This window comes from Dichotomopilus funicola, assembly GCF_033296635.1.
Source record: "Dichotomopilus funicola strain CBS 141.50 unplaced genomic scaffold C8A04scaffold_19, whole genome shotgun sequence".
Taxonomy (NCBI): domain Eukaryota; kingdom Fungi; phylum Ascomycota; class Sordariomycetes; order Sordariales; family Chaetomiaceae; genus Dichotomopilus; species Dichotomopilus funicola.
Genome location: NW_026944040.1, coordinates 133,939 through 151,386, shown reverse-complemented (window position 1 = coordinate 151,386; position 17,448 = coordinate 133,939). Strand labels below are relative to the sequence as shown.

Genomic DNA, 17,448 nt, shown 5'->3' with positions numbered 1-17,448 from the left:
GGTGCTACAAGTTGATTGGGAAGTTGGCCGGGCGAACTAATTTCGTCAAGTATGAATGGGAATGCGCGGTTGCAGAAACCGGCATTCCGGGTCTTCAAGCATTGAAGCTCCCATAACCCGATCGAGCTGCTTGGGTTTGGGAGCTCGAGCCAAGTAATCATGGCCGTGGGCAAGTTTTAATGCGGATACACCGATTCTCGCTTTCGCTCACGGTGCTCCTTGATGGGGTCAGGGATAACAACGCCGGTTTCCTGATAGCTAGTGTATTTGTCCACGACACAGACGACACAGATTTATTAACACCCACTCCTCTTCGTTTCGAGTCCCCGGAGTCAAATTCCCATCACGCCGCGGCGTTTTCTTGCCGGGGGGGGGGGCCACGGCCGCGCCGGCCATGTAGCCCTTACTAATAGGAGTCGGGGGCGTGCTCCCCAATCTCCGTCTTTTTCCCCACGCTTCCAACACAGTGTGGGGTCCAGAGGGCAGCAATGGACGAAAGCTTCGGGCAAGATCGACTCCGGCCGGCACAGTTTCCCCGATATCCTGTGATGGTTTTTTTGGGGGAGGGGGAAGGGTTTTTTCTGTACGAAGTACGCCTTCTTTTGAACGCCAGAGAGACGTGTTTTCGAGATTCAAATGTACAATCGAAACTTCGAACTTGGGTTTCTTCTCCCGCCAGATTGAAGGCACGTGGGCGGAGGCGGACCGGATATCTTTGCCGGCGAGAATCCATTCAACAAGATGTCTGTCTCCTGCTGTTTCATCTGCACTGCATCTTCATCCATCACGGTAGTGCAGCGGGAATGCCGAGGTATCCTGACCACCATCGACATATTTTCTGCCGGTTTACTTACGTCTCTCTTCTCATCTTTTGTTGTCTCTTCTCCATGGAGTAGACTGCCTACCCCCGCCATCTAACCTACACTACTGCAACAAGCAACGCCGACTCTTTCTTCAAGCGGTTGCTCCCGTTGCAGGATACCGTCGTGGGGCGGGGCGGCATCAGTTCCGCATGCCGCTTGAAACGGAACTGGAACAGCCCGATGGTAGCAGCTCGGAAACATTTTGGCGGGGTTGCCCAAGCGCGGCTTTTTCTGGGCCTATCAAGGTTGTTCCTCTGAACTTCAACCGCTTCGACAACGGACGAGCTAACTAGTAACCCTAATACGATACATGTCGGCGAGGATTTCGACTTGATACTTTGGGAAAGCTCTTTCTCTTTCTTTCTCCAGCGGTTTTATTCGCCTTTTTCCCCACCTGTATCCCCGCCCAATCCCGAGTCCCTCAACGACGACACGGGCTTGTTTAGCACTCGAACACATGCTCAAAGTACATAGTCGAGGGTGAGAGGCCCCGGCTAAATTCGTACGCTGGCAGCGAGACGAACCTCATCCGCCTCTCGGTTCTTGTCGGGTTCCCCGCTTTGACTTTTCTTGCAGGCGCCCGATCCAGCCTGACGAAATTTCCCCGATTTGCCATGGTGGAAAAAGTCCAGCGCCGGCCAATTGGACAGACACTGTCCTGCGCCCATACCAAAGTCGAGAAGTTCATAGTGTCTCAGAGTTTCTTGTAGTTTAGTTTTGATCCGAGAAGGGTGAGTCCAATTTTAGTGCAGCGGGAAGCCGGCCAACACAAAGAAAGCTAGCCCCCGGTATCAAGATGACCTTGACCTTGCTGCAGGCCGCCACTGCAGGAAGAACGGCGCTTGCTGCAGCCCTTTGACACGGCCATCTCTCACCATGGCCCAATCCCAAGGGTCGGGTCGTCGACGGCGTGACCTGGTAGTTCTGCTGTCGCTTCTATCACGCTGCAGCGTGAGCATGAGGTCACAACGCCCCACCTGCACGCGCGAATGGTTCGTGGGTTTCTCGCCACCATCTACGTACAGCGAGGACTCTTGAGGCTTCTAGAATGTGTGCCGGTGAGGGGTTTACCGAGGTGGGATCAACTCTTGTTGTCGCACGAATCTGCGTGTCTGACTGAGCCAGGCGCTCGGGACTCGGCCTCCCCCCAACTGTCACCGTATTTCATGTTACTGGTCTGCCAACATTTCTTGCTGGGCCAAATATTCGATATCAGCCCTCGTAACACAAGTCCTCCGTGATGGGCCAGCCGACGTTGCCCGACACTCGATGTCGCAATGGCCGGATTTTGAGAGTAACACCAGTTGGGTGTCGGACAGTTGTCTCGCGAGCGAACAACGTTGACAACAGGCCAACAAAAAAAAGAGAAAGAGGAAACAGAGTTGCTGTCATCGACTTCGTGGTAGTTGCCTCACTGTTTCAAGCAAACTTGCTGACAAAGCATGAGGTTCAGGGTTGGCGCATTGCGGGACGGGCCGCGAAACGACCATTCGCAAACACAGTCGTTGAGTTAGAGCCCAACAACCATGCGTTCGAGAAAAACGATAGACCGTTTAGGAAGTTGATGGCCTTCTCGTCGAGCAATTTATTTCTATTTTTATTTTCCCTTGGTTCCGTAGCAAGGCTGGTTATCGCACCTCAAACTGGATCCTTGAGTCTTCGCAAGACCTTCAACACAAGAAAAGTTCCCAGACGGATTGTTTTTGCGTAACGTTAATTCGCGCAGGAACTGCGTGGGGTCTTGGCGCGCAAGTCGCCCAAAAGGGGTTCTGGATAACAAACGTTATCACTGACATGGAACCCCCGGACCTTGGGTCGGGCTGCAGCGGAGGGGTCTTCAGCGACGCGATTGTCTCTGTCAAAATGCTGCATCAACCATGCAGCATTCATCAGCCTCTCGGAACCGTGCAGATCAAGAGCGTATCGATGCATCTTCGGGTTTGGAGCGGGAAGAAAAGAAGCAGAGCCACGTGCGAAGCCCGGCAGCCGGCAAGGCCCCCGGAGATGAACCCCGGCTCCGTTCGCACAAGCGAATAAACCCCCGTGGCCGGGGGCGGGCTCGAACCACGCTAAAGCAACCTGGCAAGGCGTTGGGGGCCTTTTTGAGGCCTCGGTGAGTTCTCGAGCTGGTTGCATCCCCGCAACGCTAGCATTGACGTTACTGCAGACTTTTTTCCTTTCAGTATTTTCAGCCGCGCATTTCTACAGCCACAGGCAATTGAAACGCGCCCCAAACCTAACCATCACATCACCTGCTCAACCTTACCACGTAATTATTGGGCTTTAAGCATTTGACTTGTAGTTCTTCCCGCGTCCTGTCTCGAACCCTGCCCTTTTCTCCTCGAAGACCCCCGCTCACCTGCCGGATCGTCAACTCGCGAGGGACAAAACGGCGTCGGTCTCATTGGTGAAGGAATTCCATCACCTCCCTCACTTGAAACCTTCCTGCTCTATGTTCAACTTCGAATCGGCGCCACGCAAATCGACCATTTCATCGGCGCATGACTGTATGTGCCGAGCCCGACGACAAGCGTAGGGTAGCAAGCGACTTCAGTCTTTGCGCTTGCTAGAGGAGACGTAAGAAAGACTCGAACGTGCGTGAAACGACGCAGCGTTTACAAACCCGTTCACCGCGGTGTTGGTTATCGACACGCGATTTGAGCCAACTTTTTGGATGTCTACGGGAACCAAATACCAAGAATCTATCTTCGACCGCTTATTCGCGGCACTTGATCTCGGACCGGTATCGTCTTCAGATAATCAGGGGTACCAATCGTTGCGCACCGACGACGACGACGATCACCACGAGAACCACGCCGACACCAGAGCAATGGCTGCTGGCGAACCCGAAGCCCAGCCCACGGCGGCCGGCGAGGCCGTCATCACCAAGTATCCCAGTGAGGCCAACAAGGATACCACCATCAACCAACACGGCTCCGCGGCCTCGTCCTCTTCGTCCCACTCCCCCGATGCCGAGGCCGAAGCCGCCGCCGTCGAGGCCGGCCTCTCGCAGCTAGAGGCCCGCAACGTGCACTGGTACTCGTACCTCCTAACCGTCGACTTCTGGGTGATCATCGCGATCGGCCAGATCCTCTCGCTCTGCATCACAGCAACCAACACCTTCACCAGCTTCCTCGTCAGCGTCAACACCAACATCCCCGCCTTCCAAACCCTCTTCAACTACGCCCTCCTCGTCCTCATCTGGCTCCCCCTCACCCTCTACCACTACGGCCCCCGCAAGTGGTTCCGCATCGTCCTCCGCGACGGCTGGAAATACTTCATCCTCTCCTTCCTCGACGTCGAAGGCAACTACTTCACCGTCCTCGCCTATGGCTACACCAACATCCTCTCCGCCCAACTCATCAACTTCTGGTCTATCGTCTGCGTCGTGCTGCTGTCCTTCTTCCTGCTGCGCGTGCGCTACCGCCCCCTGCAGATCCTCGGCATCCTGCTCTGCTGCGGCGGCATGGGCCTGCTGCTTGCCAGCGACCATATCACGGGTTCCAACGGCGGCGCGGGTCCCAACATGCTCAAGGGGGATTTGTTCGCCCTGCTGGGAGCTACGCTGTATGGTGTCAGCAACGTGTTTGAGGAGTGGTTTGTGAGTAAGCGGCCGGTGTATGAGGTGCTGTCGTTCTTGGGGATCTTTGGGGTTTGCATCAACGGTGTGCAGGCGGGTATCTTTGATCGGCACTCGTTTGAGGGCGCGACGTGGAATGCGCAGGTGGCGGGGTGGTTGATTGGGTATACGCTGTGTCTGTGTCTGTTTTATTCGGTGGCGCCGCTGATTCTGCGGATGGGCAGCGCGGCGGTGTTTGATGTCAATCTGCTGACGGCGAACTTCTGGGGTGTCATCATTGGCACGCGGGTGTTTGGTTATGTTGTGCATTGGATGTATCCTATTGCGTTTGTGCTGATCATTATCGGGCTGGTGGTGTATTTCCTGGCTGGGAGTATCCTGGGTGACTCGAAGAAGCCGTGGTTGGGGGATAACCAGAAAGAGGGTGTTGCGGGCCTTGGGACGGCCAAGTTGAAGGCGATTAATGAGGCTAGGAGGAAGGGTTTGGCCGGGGGTGCTGAGGGGCAGGCGTAATGGATCTTGGGAGGGTGGTGGATGGTATGAAGAAGTGGGCGTTGGTATGCTGTTGTTTTTGGATACCCTCCTAGGCTCGTGGTTTGTTTTGGTTGGCGGTTTATTTAGAGATGTTTCTCTGGGAGGTTGATAGCAGAGTGTCAAATTTAACCCTTGATTTGAAGCAATCTTGCAGGTGTCTAACGATGCGGTTAACAAAGGGATTGATAGCACGGTTGAAAGCAATCTTGCCAAAACAACGGACAATGTGATCAACAAGATGGTTGAAAACACAATGAGACGGTTTCCTCGGCTAATCCGGACCAAAATTCTTCTAAACTCTAATTTTTCACTCCGCTACATGCTTAAGAACCTGTTAATCAACTCAGTTTGTCTCAGAAATGTCAACCCTTTCATCCCTCTCACCCCCCTTTGTTTTTCTCACTTCTCGGCCGTGCCTATGGTTTTACCGGGCCGCTGAACCTCATCCGGTGCCACATCATCTCGGCGGCGCGCCAGTGCTCGCTGTCTTGAGCAACCTCTTTGGGCACAGGACCCCTCTCCAACAGCGCTCCAAGTTCCTTCCAGTTGACGTGCAATTTCAGCTGCATTTTCTCCGCGTCCGTCAAGGGAGGCTCGGGCTCCTGGCGGGGTGGGCCGTCCGTGCGGACGACGAGCCTGCTCATGGAGAGGATCGCCTCTAGCGAACGAGCGCCGTGGTGGAAGCGGGGTATATCCAAAAGAGCGTTCAGGACTTCGTCGCTGGGGCGGATGTTGAGCTTCTTCGGCAACCGGTCTATCATCGACCGGAGCAAGATCGCACGGCGCAACACATACATCTTGTCCTCTTGGCCCACCACCTGGTCAGGCCCCAAGATATTAACGAACCGGCCCTTGATAGCGCCCTCAAACCGGCTTCGTATATCCCGCTGCCTCTCCTTGTCCTGGGGTTGCTCCGAATCCTGGCCCTCCTCGGTACTCGGGGTGGGAACAGGGCGCGTGCGCTTTCGGAAGAAGCCCAAGGAGAGAGGTTTTGCCTTGCCGCCATCCTGGTACCTCTGAATCACCGTCTTGAGGCAGTCGTAGTCATTGTGTTCCGTGTTTTCCGTGACATAACCCTGTAGCCGACTCATGAAATCCGGGCCTTTCGCCTTGCGGAAGACTGCTGCTGCGGCATCTTGGTGTTGGCCGTTCTCTTGGCTGTCTAGACGGTCAAGAAACGCCTGGATCTCGCCGGATTCTCCACCGATGAAGACGAAGATAGCGCGGCCGAGAGGTCTAGAATGCCCTCCGTCCATGAAAGCACCGTCTTGCATGGGAGCTAAGAAATATTTGAGCCAACCTAACCGTTCGGTCCGCCGTGTCTTGTCGTCACTGTAAAAGAAAGATTTGAGCCAATCGAACCATCCGGCTGGCTGGGTATTGTCGTCGCCGTGACTCGAGGTACTCAGGTCCGTGTCAAAGCCCTCCAAAAAAACGACTGGGGGTTTGCCGGAGAACGTCCGCTCCCGAATTTTGTAGAAGAAATCGGTAAGCTCGGTGTATGTCTTGTCGGAGGACATCTTGAAGTAAAAACTCCTGTCATCGGGGTCGTCCCTCGCCGGGTTGCCGTCAGCGTCCCTTGGCCGCCGTAGTTTGTTGTAGAGAAAGCTTTCCAGTGCTTTGCAGTCTTTAGGCACACCTTCTGACCCCGTGTCCTCCGGTGAATCTGAGGAATCCGGGTCCTCCGAGGGTTCTGAGTGTGCCTCGGGGGCCGTTTGGTCCTCGTTTATTCCTTCTTCTCTCGTGGCCTCCCTAGCTAACGGTGCAGTGCTCGAAGGGGCAGCAGGCTCATCTGGGGACTTGAATTCCTTCATCGTTTTGGCCGTACCCCCGATGAAGACGTAGATGCCATTGTCCAGTCGGCATTCGACCTTAGCTTTGTTCTTCCAGGTTCCCTTCTCGATGGGCTCGAGGAGATGTTGGACCCAGTAGAGAGGCTGGTGGTTGAAGGTGCTGTCAAACTCGTCAAAAAACACAACGGGCCGCTTGCCCCGGATCGAGCAGTCACGGATGGTCTCGAAGGCGACTTGGAAGTCCGCGGATCGTTGGAATTGTGAGAGATCGAATTTGAGCATTTCCACCTCTCCCATTTTCCCAGACTCTTCCATGACCGACAAGATGACCTGCTCGATGCCGAAGGACTTGCCTGAGCCGGGCTGGCCAAACACGGCAATGGAGAGCGGCGCCGGTCTCGTCGTCTCGCCGTTGACATAACCCTGTATATCACGGGCAATCTTGCGGAATCCTTCGATTTCAAACCGGTCGGCTGTCGCGAGAGCCTTGAAGCGAGCTGTTGGCACTAGAGACAGGACCGCCTCCCGGCCTTTCCTCACAATATCCCGTGCGGCGTGTTTGATGGGGCGATAAGGCAGGGCCTCAAAGACCAGAGAGTCGTTACCGGCAGCCACATCTCCGGGCAGGTCAACAGGGATGAGGACAGAGTCACCAGCAACGTCGTGTTCTAGGCTTTGCCATCTAGCCGGGAGTGCGGGTGAGGTTCCAGTCGCGGTGGCCGCCTGGACTGCATACCGCTGAGACCAGCGAATGGCAACCATGACAGCCTCTCTGACCTGAATTCCACAGAGTTCTTCCAGGGATGTGGTAGATTCCGCCGACAGCGACGCAGCCAGGCCCGCTAGGTAGGCATCTCGGAATTTGCCCTCAAGAACGGCCTTGTTGGGTGTTTGGCGGAGACCGCGCCGGAGGAAATGACCTTGGGAGTTATGAGCGTCAAAAATCAGAATTTGTCGATTGCCGGAGGGGTGGGAAGCTGGGGATCGGTAAATCGCGCCCTCGTTGCCCAACCGGATGACAACATGGAACTTGCGGAAGATTTTAAAGGTCTCCTGCTTCGCCACTTTTGAGAGCTCCTCGACGGCTTTATCCCACGAAAAGTAACCGTCATCCCCGTAGTCCTCAAGCAAGTGAGGTGCATCAATCACCACCAGCACACGGTTGAAGTCCGTCCCCACGATGTTCAATAGCTCGACCGAGCTAGTGACATGGTAAATGAGAACTTGGGTTGGCGTCTCTGACACCGCCTGTAGCGTGTTCCGGGGGATATATGGAGCGGAAACTTGTTCCCTTTGGGCAACCTGTTTGTATGTGACCTTCACGGCGGGCCCTCGCTGGAGGATACTGTCGTTGGTAATCCTGATGGCGCGCCCAGCAACCGTTATGGGACGGTATGTGGCCTGTCCCAGATCTCTCAGAGCTGACTCCCGGTTGACTATAGTTGTGCTTTTGTAAGCAGAGGATCACAATAATGATCTCCGGGTCCGAGTCGGAGAGGTTTGGAATAATCAACTGGGTGGGTGACTAGAGATATTTGCACTTACACGCCGTTTCGCAACCAATGTTGAAAATCAAGAACCCCTGACATGCGGGAATTGCCCACCCATCAAAACACCTCCCTGCTTGAACCCGTAATCTTTTGTGCTGTCATGACGGAACCAAAGTCAGCAACCTTCCCACCCTTTTTTCTTTTTTGTCTTCCGTGTTTTCTTTAAATGCCAACCCGAGGGCGCCTGCCTGCTTACCTGAAGGGGCGATTCCTTGAGTAACCGCAGCAACTCATGTTGGGGACCAAACGTCGTTCCATCGCGCTGTGTGCGAGTGACGAGAGCCAGGCTGTCAGCTTAAGAGATTTTTGGTGGGTATGACAGCCGTGAATAGAAGGGTTGTATGCTCTCAGTTCTGAGACGCTGTCACTCACCCAGAGTGTGGAATTGGTCAAGAACGCATTCTCATGACTCATCCAACGGCGTTCTTCGTTTTTCTCCTCATCGACGAGACAAACCTCGAACCACGTCCAATTGCCCTGCCATGGCTCGCTGACCCATCCCTGGTCGCGAGATTTGGTGATGAGTTGAATACCGGTGAGGCGTTGGATGATATCGGAGTACGGCTTGGTCCACAACTACAGAGAGTTAGATTAAGCTATTCACGATGCGAACTGAGCAAGGTGGAGGGGGCCAAGTTGGTTTCACCATGATGTGTCCTCCAAGAACCAGACACGTACCTCGCAATCAAGACAGGTTGATACTTCTGTCACGTTATCGCTTGCCGTTCTGAAATTGGCTTTATTCAACTCTCCAAGTTCAACCTTGTAATAGTATCCCGAGAGAGGCTCGTTGCTGTCGGGTTCCACGCGCTGAAACTGGGGAATAGCAATTAAAGATTCTTCTGCGTTGGTCCCACTCGAACCCGAATCCAGGTTCTGAGAATCGACCTGCGCCCTTGAACTTGGGTCCGGAGGTGACTCGGAGGGAGACATGTTGTCTTGAACTAAGATCGAAAGAAAAAAAGGAGATTCGGAACCAGTCCTCGGTCAGGATTTCGGATGCGCTGAGCACTTTCGACCTGCTGTTGTTCGAGTCTAGGATTTAGTAGGGAACTTGCACCCTCTTATACACGCCTTGAGCCAAACCTCCCTCCCCTCCTCTCGCCCCCTTACCTTGCCCCCACCCCTGCTTCTCTCTCTGCTCTATTCTCTTTCTTCCCCTCATTCTCCCACTCGCTTCCTCACCACACAGTCTCGATGCACCACGCTCGGTTGCTTGCCAATAAAACCGATGAAGACAGCTCAACTCCCGCTCTTTCCGTGGAGAATATTGAGCCTGAAAAGTCCCCAACGACATCCAACCTGAACCCAAGCAAGTCAACCCAGAGGTGTGCGAGACCCAGGCAACATGATTGGGTACACTACACATCAACTCGTCAGCAGTCGATCAACAAGTGGCCGGCCCGAGCAGCTTTGCGTATCTGACCCGGTAAAAAAGGAATCTGCAGGCAGCTAAGTATGGTCGATCGGCGATCCCATGACAGTGACAATGGTGGCCCCAACTGGTTTACCAAGTGACATACAGTCCATCCCAATATGTAATAACTCTCCTCGTACCCATTCTATCCACACCCTCAACCGGCCCAGCCCTTTTATTGGGGGTCAACTTTGGTTGGCACAGCGTGGAGATATCAACGAGCCTTCTCCTTCGTTGTCTCTGCCTAACCTTGATTATTGCTGATCTCAAGGACCGTGCATTTGGTTTGATTTGGCCACATCACCACTCCTCTCCTTGACAGACGGGCCGCTATGCTTGATCGTAACCTAAATGCGGCTCAAATGAAGGTCGCATGGACGACAAGTCAACAACAACGAAATCCGACCAATGGCTGTCTAACGTTGAGAAGAAATGAGGGGGTGCGGCTCAACTTAAGCGAAGCTCGCGAATTTTGAAGCGGTTCGGTCGGTTGATTGTATAATTAAATCTGGAACACACAAGGCTGGCAATTTGGGTCGAAATCCCCACGGCTGCAACCCTGGCCACTCTGAGAGTCCGAGATATTCGACTGACGCAATGCTACCCAACAACGCCACTCAAGCACAGAGGCCAGCAGAGATTTGTGAAGTTGCATGCTATTAATTCCGGTCTTTGGGGTAAAATCAAATCATAAAGTTTAACTGAGGTAATAGGAAGTTTCAATGAGAGGTCATGATCCCGATCACGGACTCTCGGGTGCTCCTTCCTAAAAGCGAGAATCATATAATTCATACACTGACTCGCACAATTCGATGCAAGCACGAATACCGCTGCGTTGAGATTTGGTCCCTTTTGATCTCTTGCCGTTTCGGTTGGACAATAATCGATTAGCTCGTCAGGGTATTATGGGTCCAGTATGGATGTTGACGATCACTCTCATGCCAACATTCTCATATTCTTCGCAGAAGGAAACAACCTCCGTGTCACAGGGTGAGACTAGCGAGGACAAGTTACCAGAACCGTGAAGGAATGCACAATTCAGACATTTCAGGGAAGGGGGTGCAACAGCCTTTGGTAAATTCCCACAAAATACCACATGATTGACTGCATTTAAGCCGAAGGGCATAAGAATAAGGCAAACAGGTTAGACGCGCAGATAGCCAACCAACTCAGGTGGCCCCAGCAGGACGGAGGTTAATCTTCTTTGAGTAAAATGGCTGGTGAGCACCCAAGCTTGTATTGAGGGTACTTGGGCATTGAGACCAAAGATTGTTGTGTCCGCCTTAACCACATTATCGGAGCCCTCGCCAACTGAGCTCTCGTCACCTTCAGGCACTTGAGGGATTCTTCAGACGACCTGTCATCGAAAAACGTCCAACGTCTCTCTGCTCTCAAAGCTTACCCCTATCAACCCTTCACGATGGCGAGCGAGGAATTGGAACGTCAGGCTTTGGAGCGCCTGCGGGGATTGAGTGTAAGCACAAGGTTTAGAGTTATTTAGCACTTAGCCCGAGGAATCCCCAGGCCACGACTGGCAACCCGTGAGCTGACAGCACTCTTTGCGACCGCACGTCGTCAAGTTTCGAAAACGCCACCTGCAGCTAGCCCAACAAGAAGACGGCCTCACAGCCTTCTACTACACCGTCGAGGGCATCAAGGAGGGCGAATTCTACCAGACCCGCGAAGCCGACACCGTTGGTTGGGTCCTCAACGCCGCGCATACCCGGAATGCGAAGCTCGAGACCATAAATTTCGACGTCTTGGCTGCCAAAGCAGGCACGCAGACCGATAAGAAATTTTCTCTACTCCCGGCGGAGGCTGCAGTTATTATGGCGGGGGGGTACATCGTAAGGGTGGATAGGGACGACCCTTTTGACGATCGCACGAGCGTCGTGCTGGATCCCCTGCGAGGACATAGGACTCGGTCCGCTCCCCTTCATGGATGTGGGGTCAGGGGTGGCGCAGAGGTGGTCGGAAAAGTCAGTGAGATTAAGGCCCTGGGCACCAGACTTGGTATTGACTAGGAGAAGCTTCTCAGACCGGTCAAAAGCATTGATGGGTTTTAATTTGCCTGCTCCCTTTCAACCAGCGAGGAGGTGAAATGATACTTCAAGAGTAGAGGATGTCTTTGCTCAAAACCTTAAGACTTTGAAATGTATAAAAATAATTCACCAAATTTAGGGATTGACTTGTCGAGAGTCGCATTATTTTATTTACACTCAATGATAACTTAAACTGTATTAGACACAAACAGAAGTCGGCTGGTTGTGCTCCATGCTCCCTCCATGAGGCAGAGGAACCACCGTGAAAGTTGGACTGCGGAGTGGTAAGTATCAGCCACAAAATCAGTCAAGACAAACAAACATGTCAGGTAAGGAGAAGGGGGGGGGGGTAATAGAAAGTGAGCAATTTAATTTAATCTGTACATCATCTATCCATCCTCGTAGAGTCGGGAATAATCAGGAGGTAATTCGATACCGGCTTGCACCATATTAATTATTTGCTAAACCCACATAGAAAAGTAACAAGAAGTTGAACGACTGATTACCCGTGTAGAAGCCATGTTGACCAGCACCACTGAGGAAGTTGCAAGAAAGATGAAGGGCTTACATGCTGAACCCGAAATTGGATGTGACAACCCTCAAATAAAGACAACCTTTACATCACGGGCCGTATCGTGCAACGATACAGGGGGAAGGCACAGTTTTAACAGCACGAGACGACGCAAAACCAGCTATTTGTTGGCACCCATCAATCATTCATTCATAATGACTGTAGCCCACCGGGCAAAAGCACAACAGGCTAAAACCTTTATCGGCTTGCCCACCACCAACAGGACTATGGAACCGCCCACCCATCCAGTGTATCAGAGCCCCCATCCAAGTTCCCAAAACCACGCGCCGGCCATGCAGTGACTGCAAAAGAAATGAGAAGACTGTTAAGACATATGTACAGTCATAATAGGATATCCCGTGCCTCCGACATCATCGCCAATGACTGTCTCCTGCTGCTCCATTTACTGGAAGCCGCTCCAGACCTCGCCGCCGGGGCAGGTATAGCTGGTAAGACCGCCCTGGTAGATGTCGACCTGATAAAGGTTGTTAGTTCAACTGTAGTGTGTAGATGGGTGGGATAGAGGGGAAAACGTACAGTGATACCCGGGTCGTCCTGGGGCGCATAGACGGGGATCTCGTAGAGGTAGTCAGAAGGCACGCTGTCCGAGCCGCTGCCGGACACAACGACCTGGGCGCACTCAGCGTAGAACTGCGGGGTGTTGGCCTGGTGGAGAGCGAGCAGCTCGTGGCGGATGAGGTAGTTGCCAGGGGCGAGGTTGGTGGGGACCTTGCTGCTCCACTCGAGGGTCTTGACGACGATGTCAGTGGCCCAGTTGTTAGAGTTGAGGTCGGTGCCGGAGGTCAGGCCCATCTGGTCGATCTTGAACCAGCCCTTGCCCTCACCCGTGCACGACGAACCGAAGTCGCCGTCGCACTTGAACATCCACACCATGACGGGGCCCTGGGAGTGGGTCCACTGGCCCCAGGTGGCCGTGATGTTGCTGCCGGCCGCGATGGGGGCGCTGAGCTCGGCGCTGGTGCCGCCGTTGCAGCGCATCTTCTCGTCGGTCACCTCCAGCGTGGGGTTGTAGTCGGGCCACTGGAACTGGATGGTGTCGGGGCTGGAGTCCGGGGAGAAGCCGGTGTAGCCGGGGTAGACGGTGCCGTCGATGGTGTAGCTGACGACAGCGCCGTGGCCGGCGACGAGCGGCGCAAGGGCCAGGATGGTGGTGGCGTCAAAACGCATTTTGAATGATGCTGCTGAGGAGCTTTTTGAGGGGGTTGACTACTCAAAGATGCGAACTGAGCTGCAGGACGAAAACACAAGAAGCTCAGGAACAAAAGGGGAGGGTGAACATGTTCTCTTATACTCGATCGGAGCCTCCGCGCCGTTCCCCAGGCGGGAAGGTTGCTGCTTCAAAGCCCTCGCACTTTTGATCCTGCGCGCGTCCTTGTCATGGTCATGGTCAAGGTCATGGGCATGATCATGGAGGGGTCAAGGGGATGGGACGGGGGTTGGTGTCGATCCCTCGACGGAATCATTCATAACGTTAACTTGGTTTCCAAAAGAAGACGTTGGGTGCCATGGCACGGATATCGGCCATCTGGACAGCCACTCTTCTCGCCCAGCAAAGCGGCTTGCGGACCGCCAGGGGCGAGCAAGAAGTTGTCGACTCATGGCAGTGATCGACAAACCATCCTCCAAGGAAAGATGTTGGAAGTTATTTCCAGGTTCAAGCACACGAACAAACGGGCGGAACGGACGGCCAAGACTCCGAGCAGGGCTAGTTCCAGCAAGCCGATGACCGTTCCCCCACGGGGAGGACGACATCGCGGCGATGCGGCTGTTCATTGCCAAGGCCAGATTGGGGGAGCACAGGAGTTGTGGGGTATGGGGAAGGTTCGAAACCAGGTTGATTGGGCTTGGCCTGCCGCCTGCGCGCTTGGCTTGACAGGGGATGTCGTCGAAAGGGTCAGACGGGGGAGGCCAGGACGAGCCACCAATGGCATAGTGCGGGTTATTCAGGTTAAAAGGCGAAATAAATTGCAGGCTGTGCCAAGTTTCCCAACACCCAGGCTTCGAGACTTTGAAGAATGTTCGAAGAAAATTAATTTGTCGTCATCTGGCTTGGCTGCCGTGCCGAAATTCCTTGGCTGGCCGTCTAAGATACGACTTCAACGACGACTGACACTGGCCGGCTGAGGCCTTGAGATGCAGGCTGGCCATATGGAGCTGTTGATCTCGCACAGAATTGAGAGAACTTAGGGGGCCTCGTGTTGTTCGCATTTGTCGCGTACGTTTGGACAACTGGGGAAACTGGAGAACAGCGGACTTTTGGGCCGAACCTCCGTGGCCCGAGGAGGCAAGAGTTGGCGTCGATCCAACGCCGTTCGGGCCTTCTCCATTTTGTCTTGGCGGAGAAGCCGAGAAGCGCTGATCTTACAACGCTCGGCAGGGCCAAAAAAAGATAGTTCGGGAGATGTTCATCAGTCTTGGGAGCACCCGGGTTGGCGGTTCCGGAAAGTGGCCGGCACCGGGTTTGCCGACGACGGCTCCTGCAGCCACTAATCTTGGCAGGAGAAGCAAGCCGGAACTTGGATTTGGCCTCCTCCGTTGGTTTGCGCCTGCAGGAGGAAATTTCAGTGCCGCGCGCAGCACCGCTTGAAGAACGTCATCCATCATCCGTCACATCAAAGCTCAAGCGGTTCGCTTCTGTTCGGTTGCACCCCCGCGCGAGCCGCAATGCGTGGAACCGAGACCCGGAAACAAACCGGAGCGGCCAACATACCTCGACTTCCGCTTCGAAAAAGGGGCATCCGGCCCCTTTGTTGATATGTTGCCGGTGATTCAGGGGCATCCCTGTTGCTAAGGGAACCGAAGGTATTCGAAGCCAAGCTTGACCAGATGTTCGACGACTCAACGACTCAACGATTCAAACAACACAACAACTCAATTGAGGTCGCACGTAGACGACGAAGATAAAATCAAAACCGGAAATGCGGGGCAGAATCTTAATTCTAGCTCTTGATGACTAGAGCTCATCGGATCACCCTAGGCCGGTTGCGCCTGCCCTGCTAAGCCGCTTTTCCACGTTGCCACTGTGTGAAACTTGAATGGTTGTGGGAACAGAAGGGAAGTCGCAACCCTAGGCACCTTACTGTTTGCCCCATGAGGTTCCCCTCAATGCTTTTGCCTGAGACAGGGACGGTCCTTTACAGTGTTTCCGCATTAGTACCCGCATCCTTCAACACCTTATCGGCTTTCTTTCACACCGATCTGTGTTCCATAGCTCACAATGTCGTGGCTCCAAACACTGAATAAGCTAACCCAGAGACTCGATGATGACGGTTCTTAATCACCTCTTCGTTCAAGAGAGTGAATGGATCAGGAAGCTGCGGGTGACAGTGTAACTTCCGTCTAGTCTTGCTATTGTGCCACAAGTCAGACCATAATCCCCGCCTTCAATGGCCCTGAAACGAGCGGAAGCGGCCGGAATCGATGCTGTGGCTCGGCGTTCTGTTGCGATCGTTTTTGAGTGACTGCCCCGGCGACGTGGAAACACCTTTGTTTCTCGCATGCGTGTCAGAGCTTGAGACCTGCCACTGCCCGCTTCCCGCTGCTTCTGATGCGTAGGGCCGAGAGGCATTTGAAAGAAAGTACACGGGTAGTTGCAAACCATTCCAACTTGCTCGTTGACTCTAGATGCGGATCTTTGACACGCACTTTGAGAGTGGTCACCACTCAACACAAACCAACTTTACTTGACGAGGCAAAAGGTAAGGTATTTTTTCTTTCCTTGGGCTAGGGGGACTTGGACGTTGCCTTAAGATCGACTTTCATATCCTTGGAGATTGAATCTTACCGAAACGCGGCTACCCGTGGTGGACGTTGAGCGTTGCTTTTGATTGATTTTTTTGATTGAAGGCTGCTGCAGGGTCGCAATCCAACGGGAGTATCCGAAATTGAAAACTGACGTTTGCTAGGAGGATTTAAAGCATAGCGACCCGCTGGACTGTCACCACCATGTCGTCGACCTTCGATGGTGATCCGCGTTCGCGGCCTATGTCGCAGGCCCCGAGGTCTCCCCCGCCGGCCGCGTTCAAGACCTTTGGCCAGGTTTACCAGTACGCCGAGACGTTCCAGAACCCTTACCCCGAGGTCATATGCTCCGGAGGTGCCGACGCAACTACAACCGGTGGCATCAATGGCAACAATAGGACTCCGGCCGACCCCGACACTCGATCTTCGCTTCATCCCGGCACGGCTGGCAGCAAGGATCTAGTTATGCATGAGAGTGTGTGGGTTGAGCCTGCCGACCCGCCCTGGTATAAGAGGTACTCCAAATGGCAGTGGATAATCTTCATTCTTTGTACCGCCGGCGTCACGGGTGTCGTGGTGGCCATTTTGGGTGCTATGAACAAGTTTTCAGGCGACAACAGGTCTGATCTCACTATGAATCCCCCTCCTGACCCTCCGACACTAAGTAACATGCCCACTAACCTTCCCAGCTCTCTAACTGACACGACCACCACTACGTCCATGAGCATATCCACCACATCGACGATGACGGCCACATCAACTACTACCATGTCATCCACTAGCAGTACCAAGTCAACCGTAAGCAAGAACTCCAGAAATTTAAACCACTCCCACCACATCTAAACCCCCAAAAGGCAAGCTACACCCAACCGACTAACCCATCCCCAGACCAAACCCACGCCACCCCCGACCACCATCGACTGCGAGGACGATAACACCTTCCTGCACCCCATCAACTGGGTCGGCACCGACGTCGGCAGCTACGCCACCGATTTCGCCCAAGCCGCCTCCGCCGCCGAGTGCTGCGCCGCCTGTCTCGCGCACGACGACGGCGGCTGCGCGGGCTGGCTGTTCGACGACACCTCCAAGTTCACCCCTTGCACGGAGATCATCGTGACCAAGGATTTCCCCGAGACTCGCAGCAATCCGCCTGAGATATGCCCCCTAGGCCGGGCACCGACCGCGTTCTTTCATAGGGGGATGGGCAAAGGTGGACATGAGGCGGTTGCTGGTTTGGGACCGTGTGCCGTTGAGGGGAAGGTGCAGTAGGTTGTGTGATGGAGGGTAGATGTCTACTCTGCCTGACCAAGGGGGCCACATTGAGTTGAGTTGGAGG

The 17,448-nt window shown here is 54.0% G+C and overlaps 5 protein-coding genes across 5 annotated transcripts; 3 read left to right on the top strand and 2 right to left on the bottom strand.

Moving 5' to 3' along the window:
• Nucleotides 1-3,537: 3,537 nt before the first annotated feature.
• Nucleotides 3,538-4,956, top strand: C8A04DRAFT_27232 (uncharacterized protein; the record flags this gene model as incomplete). The annotated part of the gene is made up of 1 exon (XM_062780229.1): nt 3,538-4,956. One exon carries the CDS (start codon nt 3,538-3,540, stop codon nt 4,954-4,956), a length of 1,419 nt encoding a protein of 472 aa, XP_062638355.1.
• A 437-nt stretch (nt 4,957-5,393) lies between these two features.
• On the bottom strand, nt 5,394-9,253 carry C8A04DRAFT_27231 (uncharacterized protein; the record flags this gene model as incomplete). Its single annotated transcript, XM_062780228.1, has 5 exons — nt 5,394-8,206; nt 8,316-8,415; nt 8,517-8,582; nt 8,693-8,896; nt 8,999-9,253. The coding sequence occupies 5 exons, from the start codon at nt 9,251-9,253 to the stop codon at nt 5,394-5,396; spliced, it is 3,438 nt and encodes a 1,145-aa protein (XP_062638354.1).
• Nucleotides 9,254-11,157: 1,904 nt separating this feature from the next.
• Nucleotides 11,158-11,761, top strand: C8A04DRAFT_27230 (uncharacterized protein; the record flags this gene model as incomplete). The annotated part of the gene is made up of 2 exons (XM_062780227.1): nt 11,158-11,211; nt 11,318-11,761. 2 exons carry the CDS (start codon nt 11,158-11,160, stop codon nt 11,759-11,761), a joined length of 498 nt encoding a protein of 165 aa, XP_062638353.1.
• A 992-nt stretch (nt 11,762-12,753) lies between these two features.
• On the bottom strand, nt 12,754-13,538 carry C8A04DRAFT_10981 (glycoside hydrolase; the record flags this gene model as incomplete). Its single annotated transcript, XM_062776788.1, has 2 exons — nt 12,754-12,825; nt 12,888-13,538. The coding sequence occupies 2 exons, from the start codon at nt 13,536-13,538 to the stop codon at nt 12,754-12,756; spliced, it is 723 nt and encodes a 240-aa protein (XP_062638352.1).
• Nucleotides 13,539-16,316: 2,778 nt separating this feature from the next.
• C8A04DRAFT_11048 (uncharacterized protein) lies at nt 16,317-17,381 on the top strand (the record flags this gene model as incomplete). The annotated part of the gene is made up of 3 exons (XM_062776814.1): nt 16,317-16,882; nt 16,967-17,182; nt 17,255-17,381. The coding sequence occupies 3 exons, from the start codon at nt 16,317-16,319 to the stop codon at nt 17,379-17,381; spliced, it is 909 nt and encodes a 302-aa protein (XP_062638351.1).
• Between the last annotated feature and the right edge of the window lie 67 nt (nt 17,382-17,448).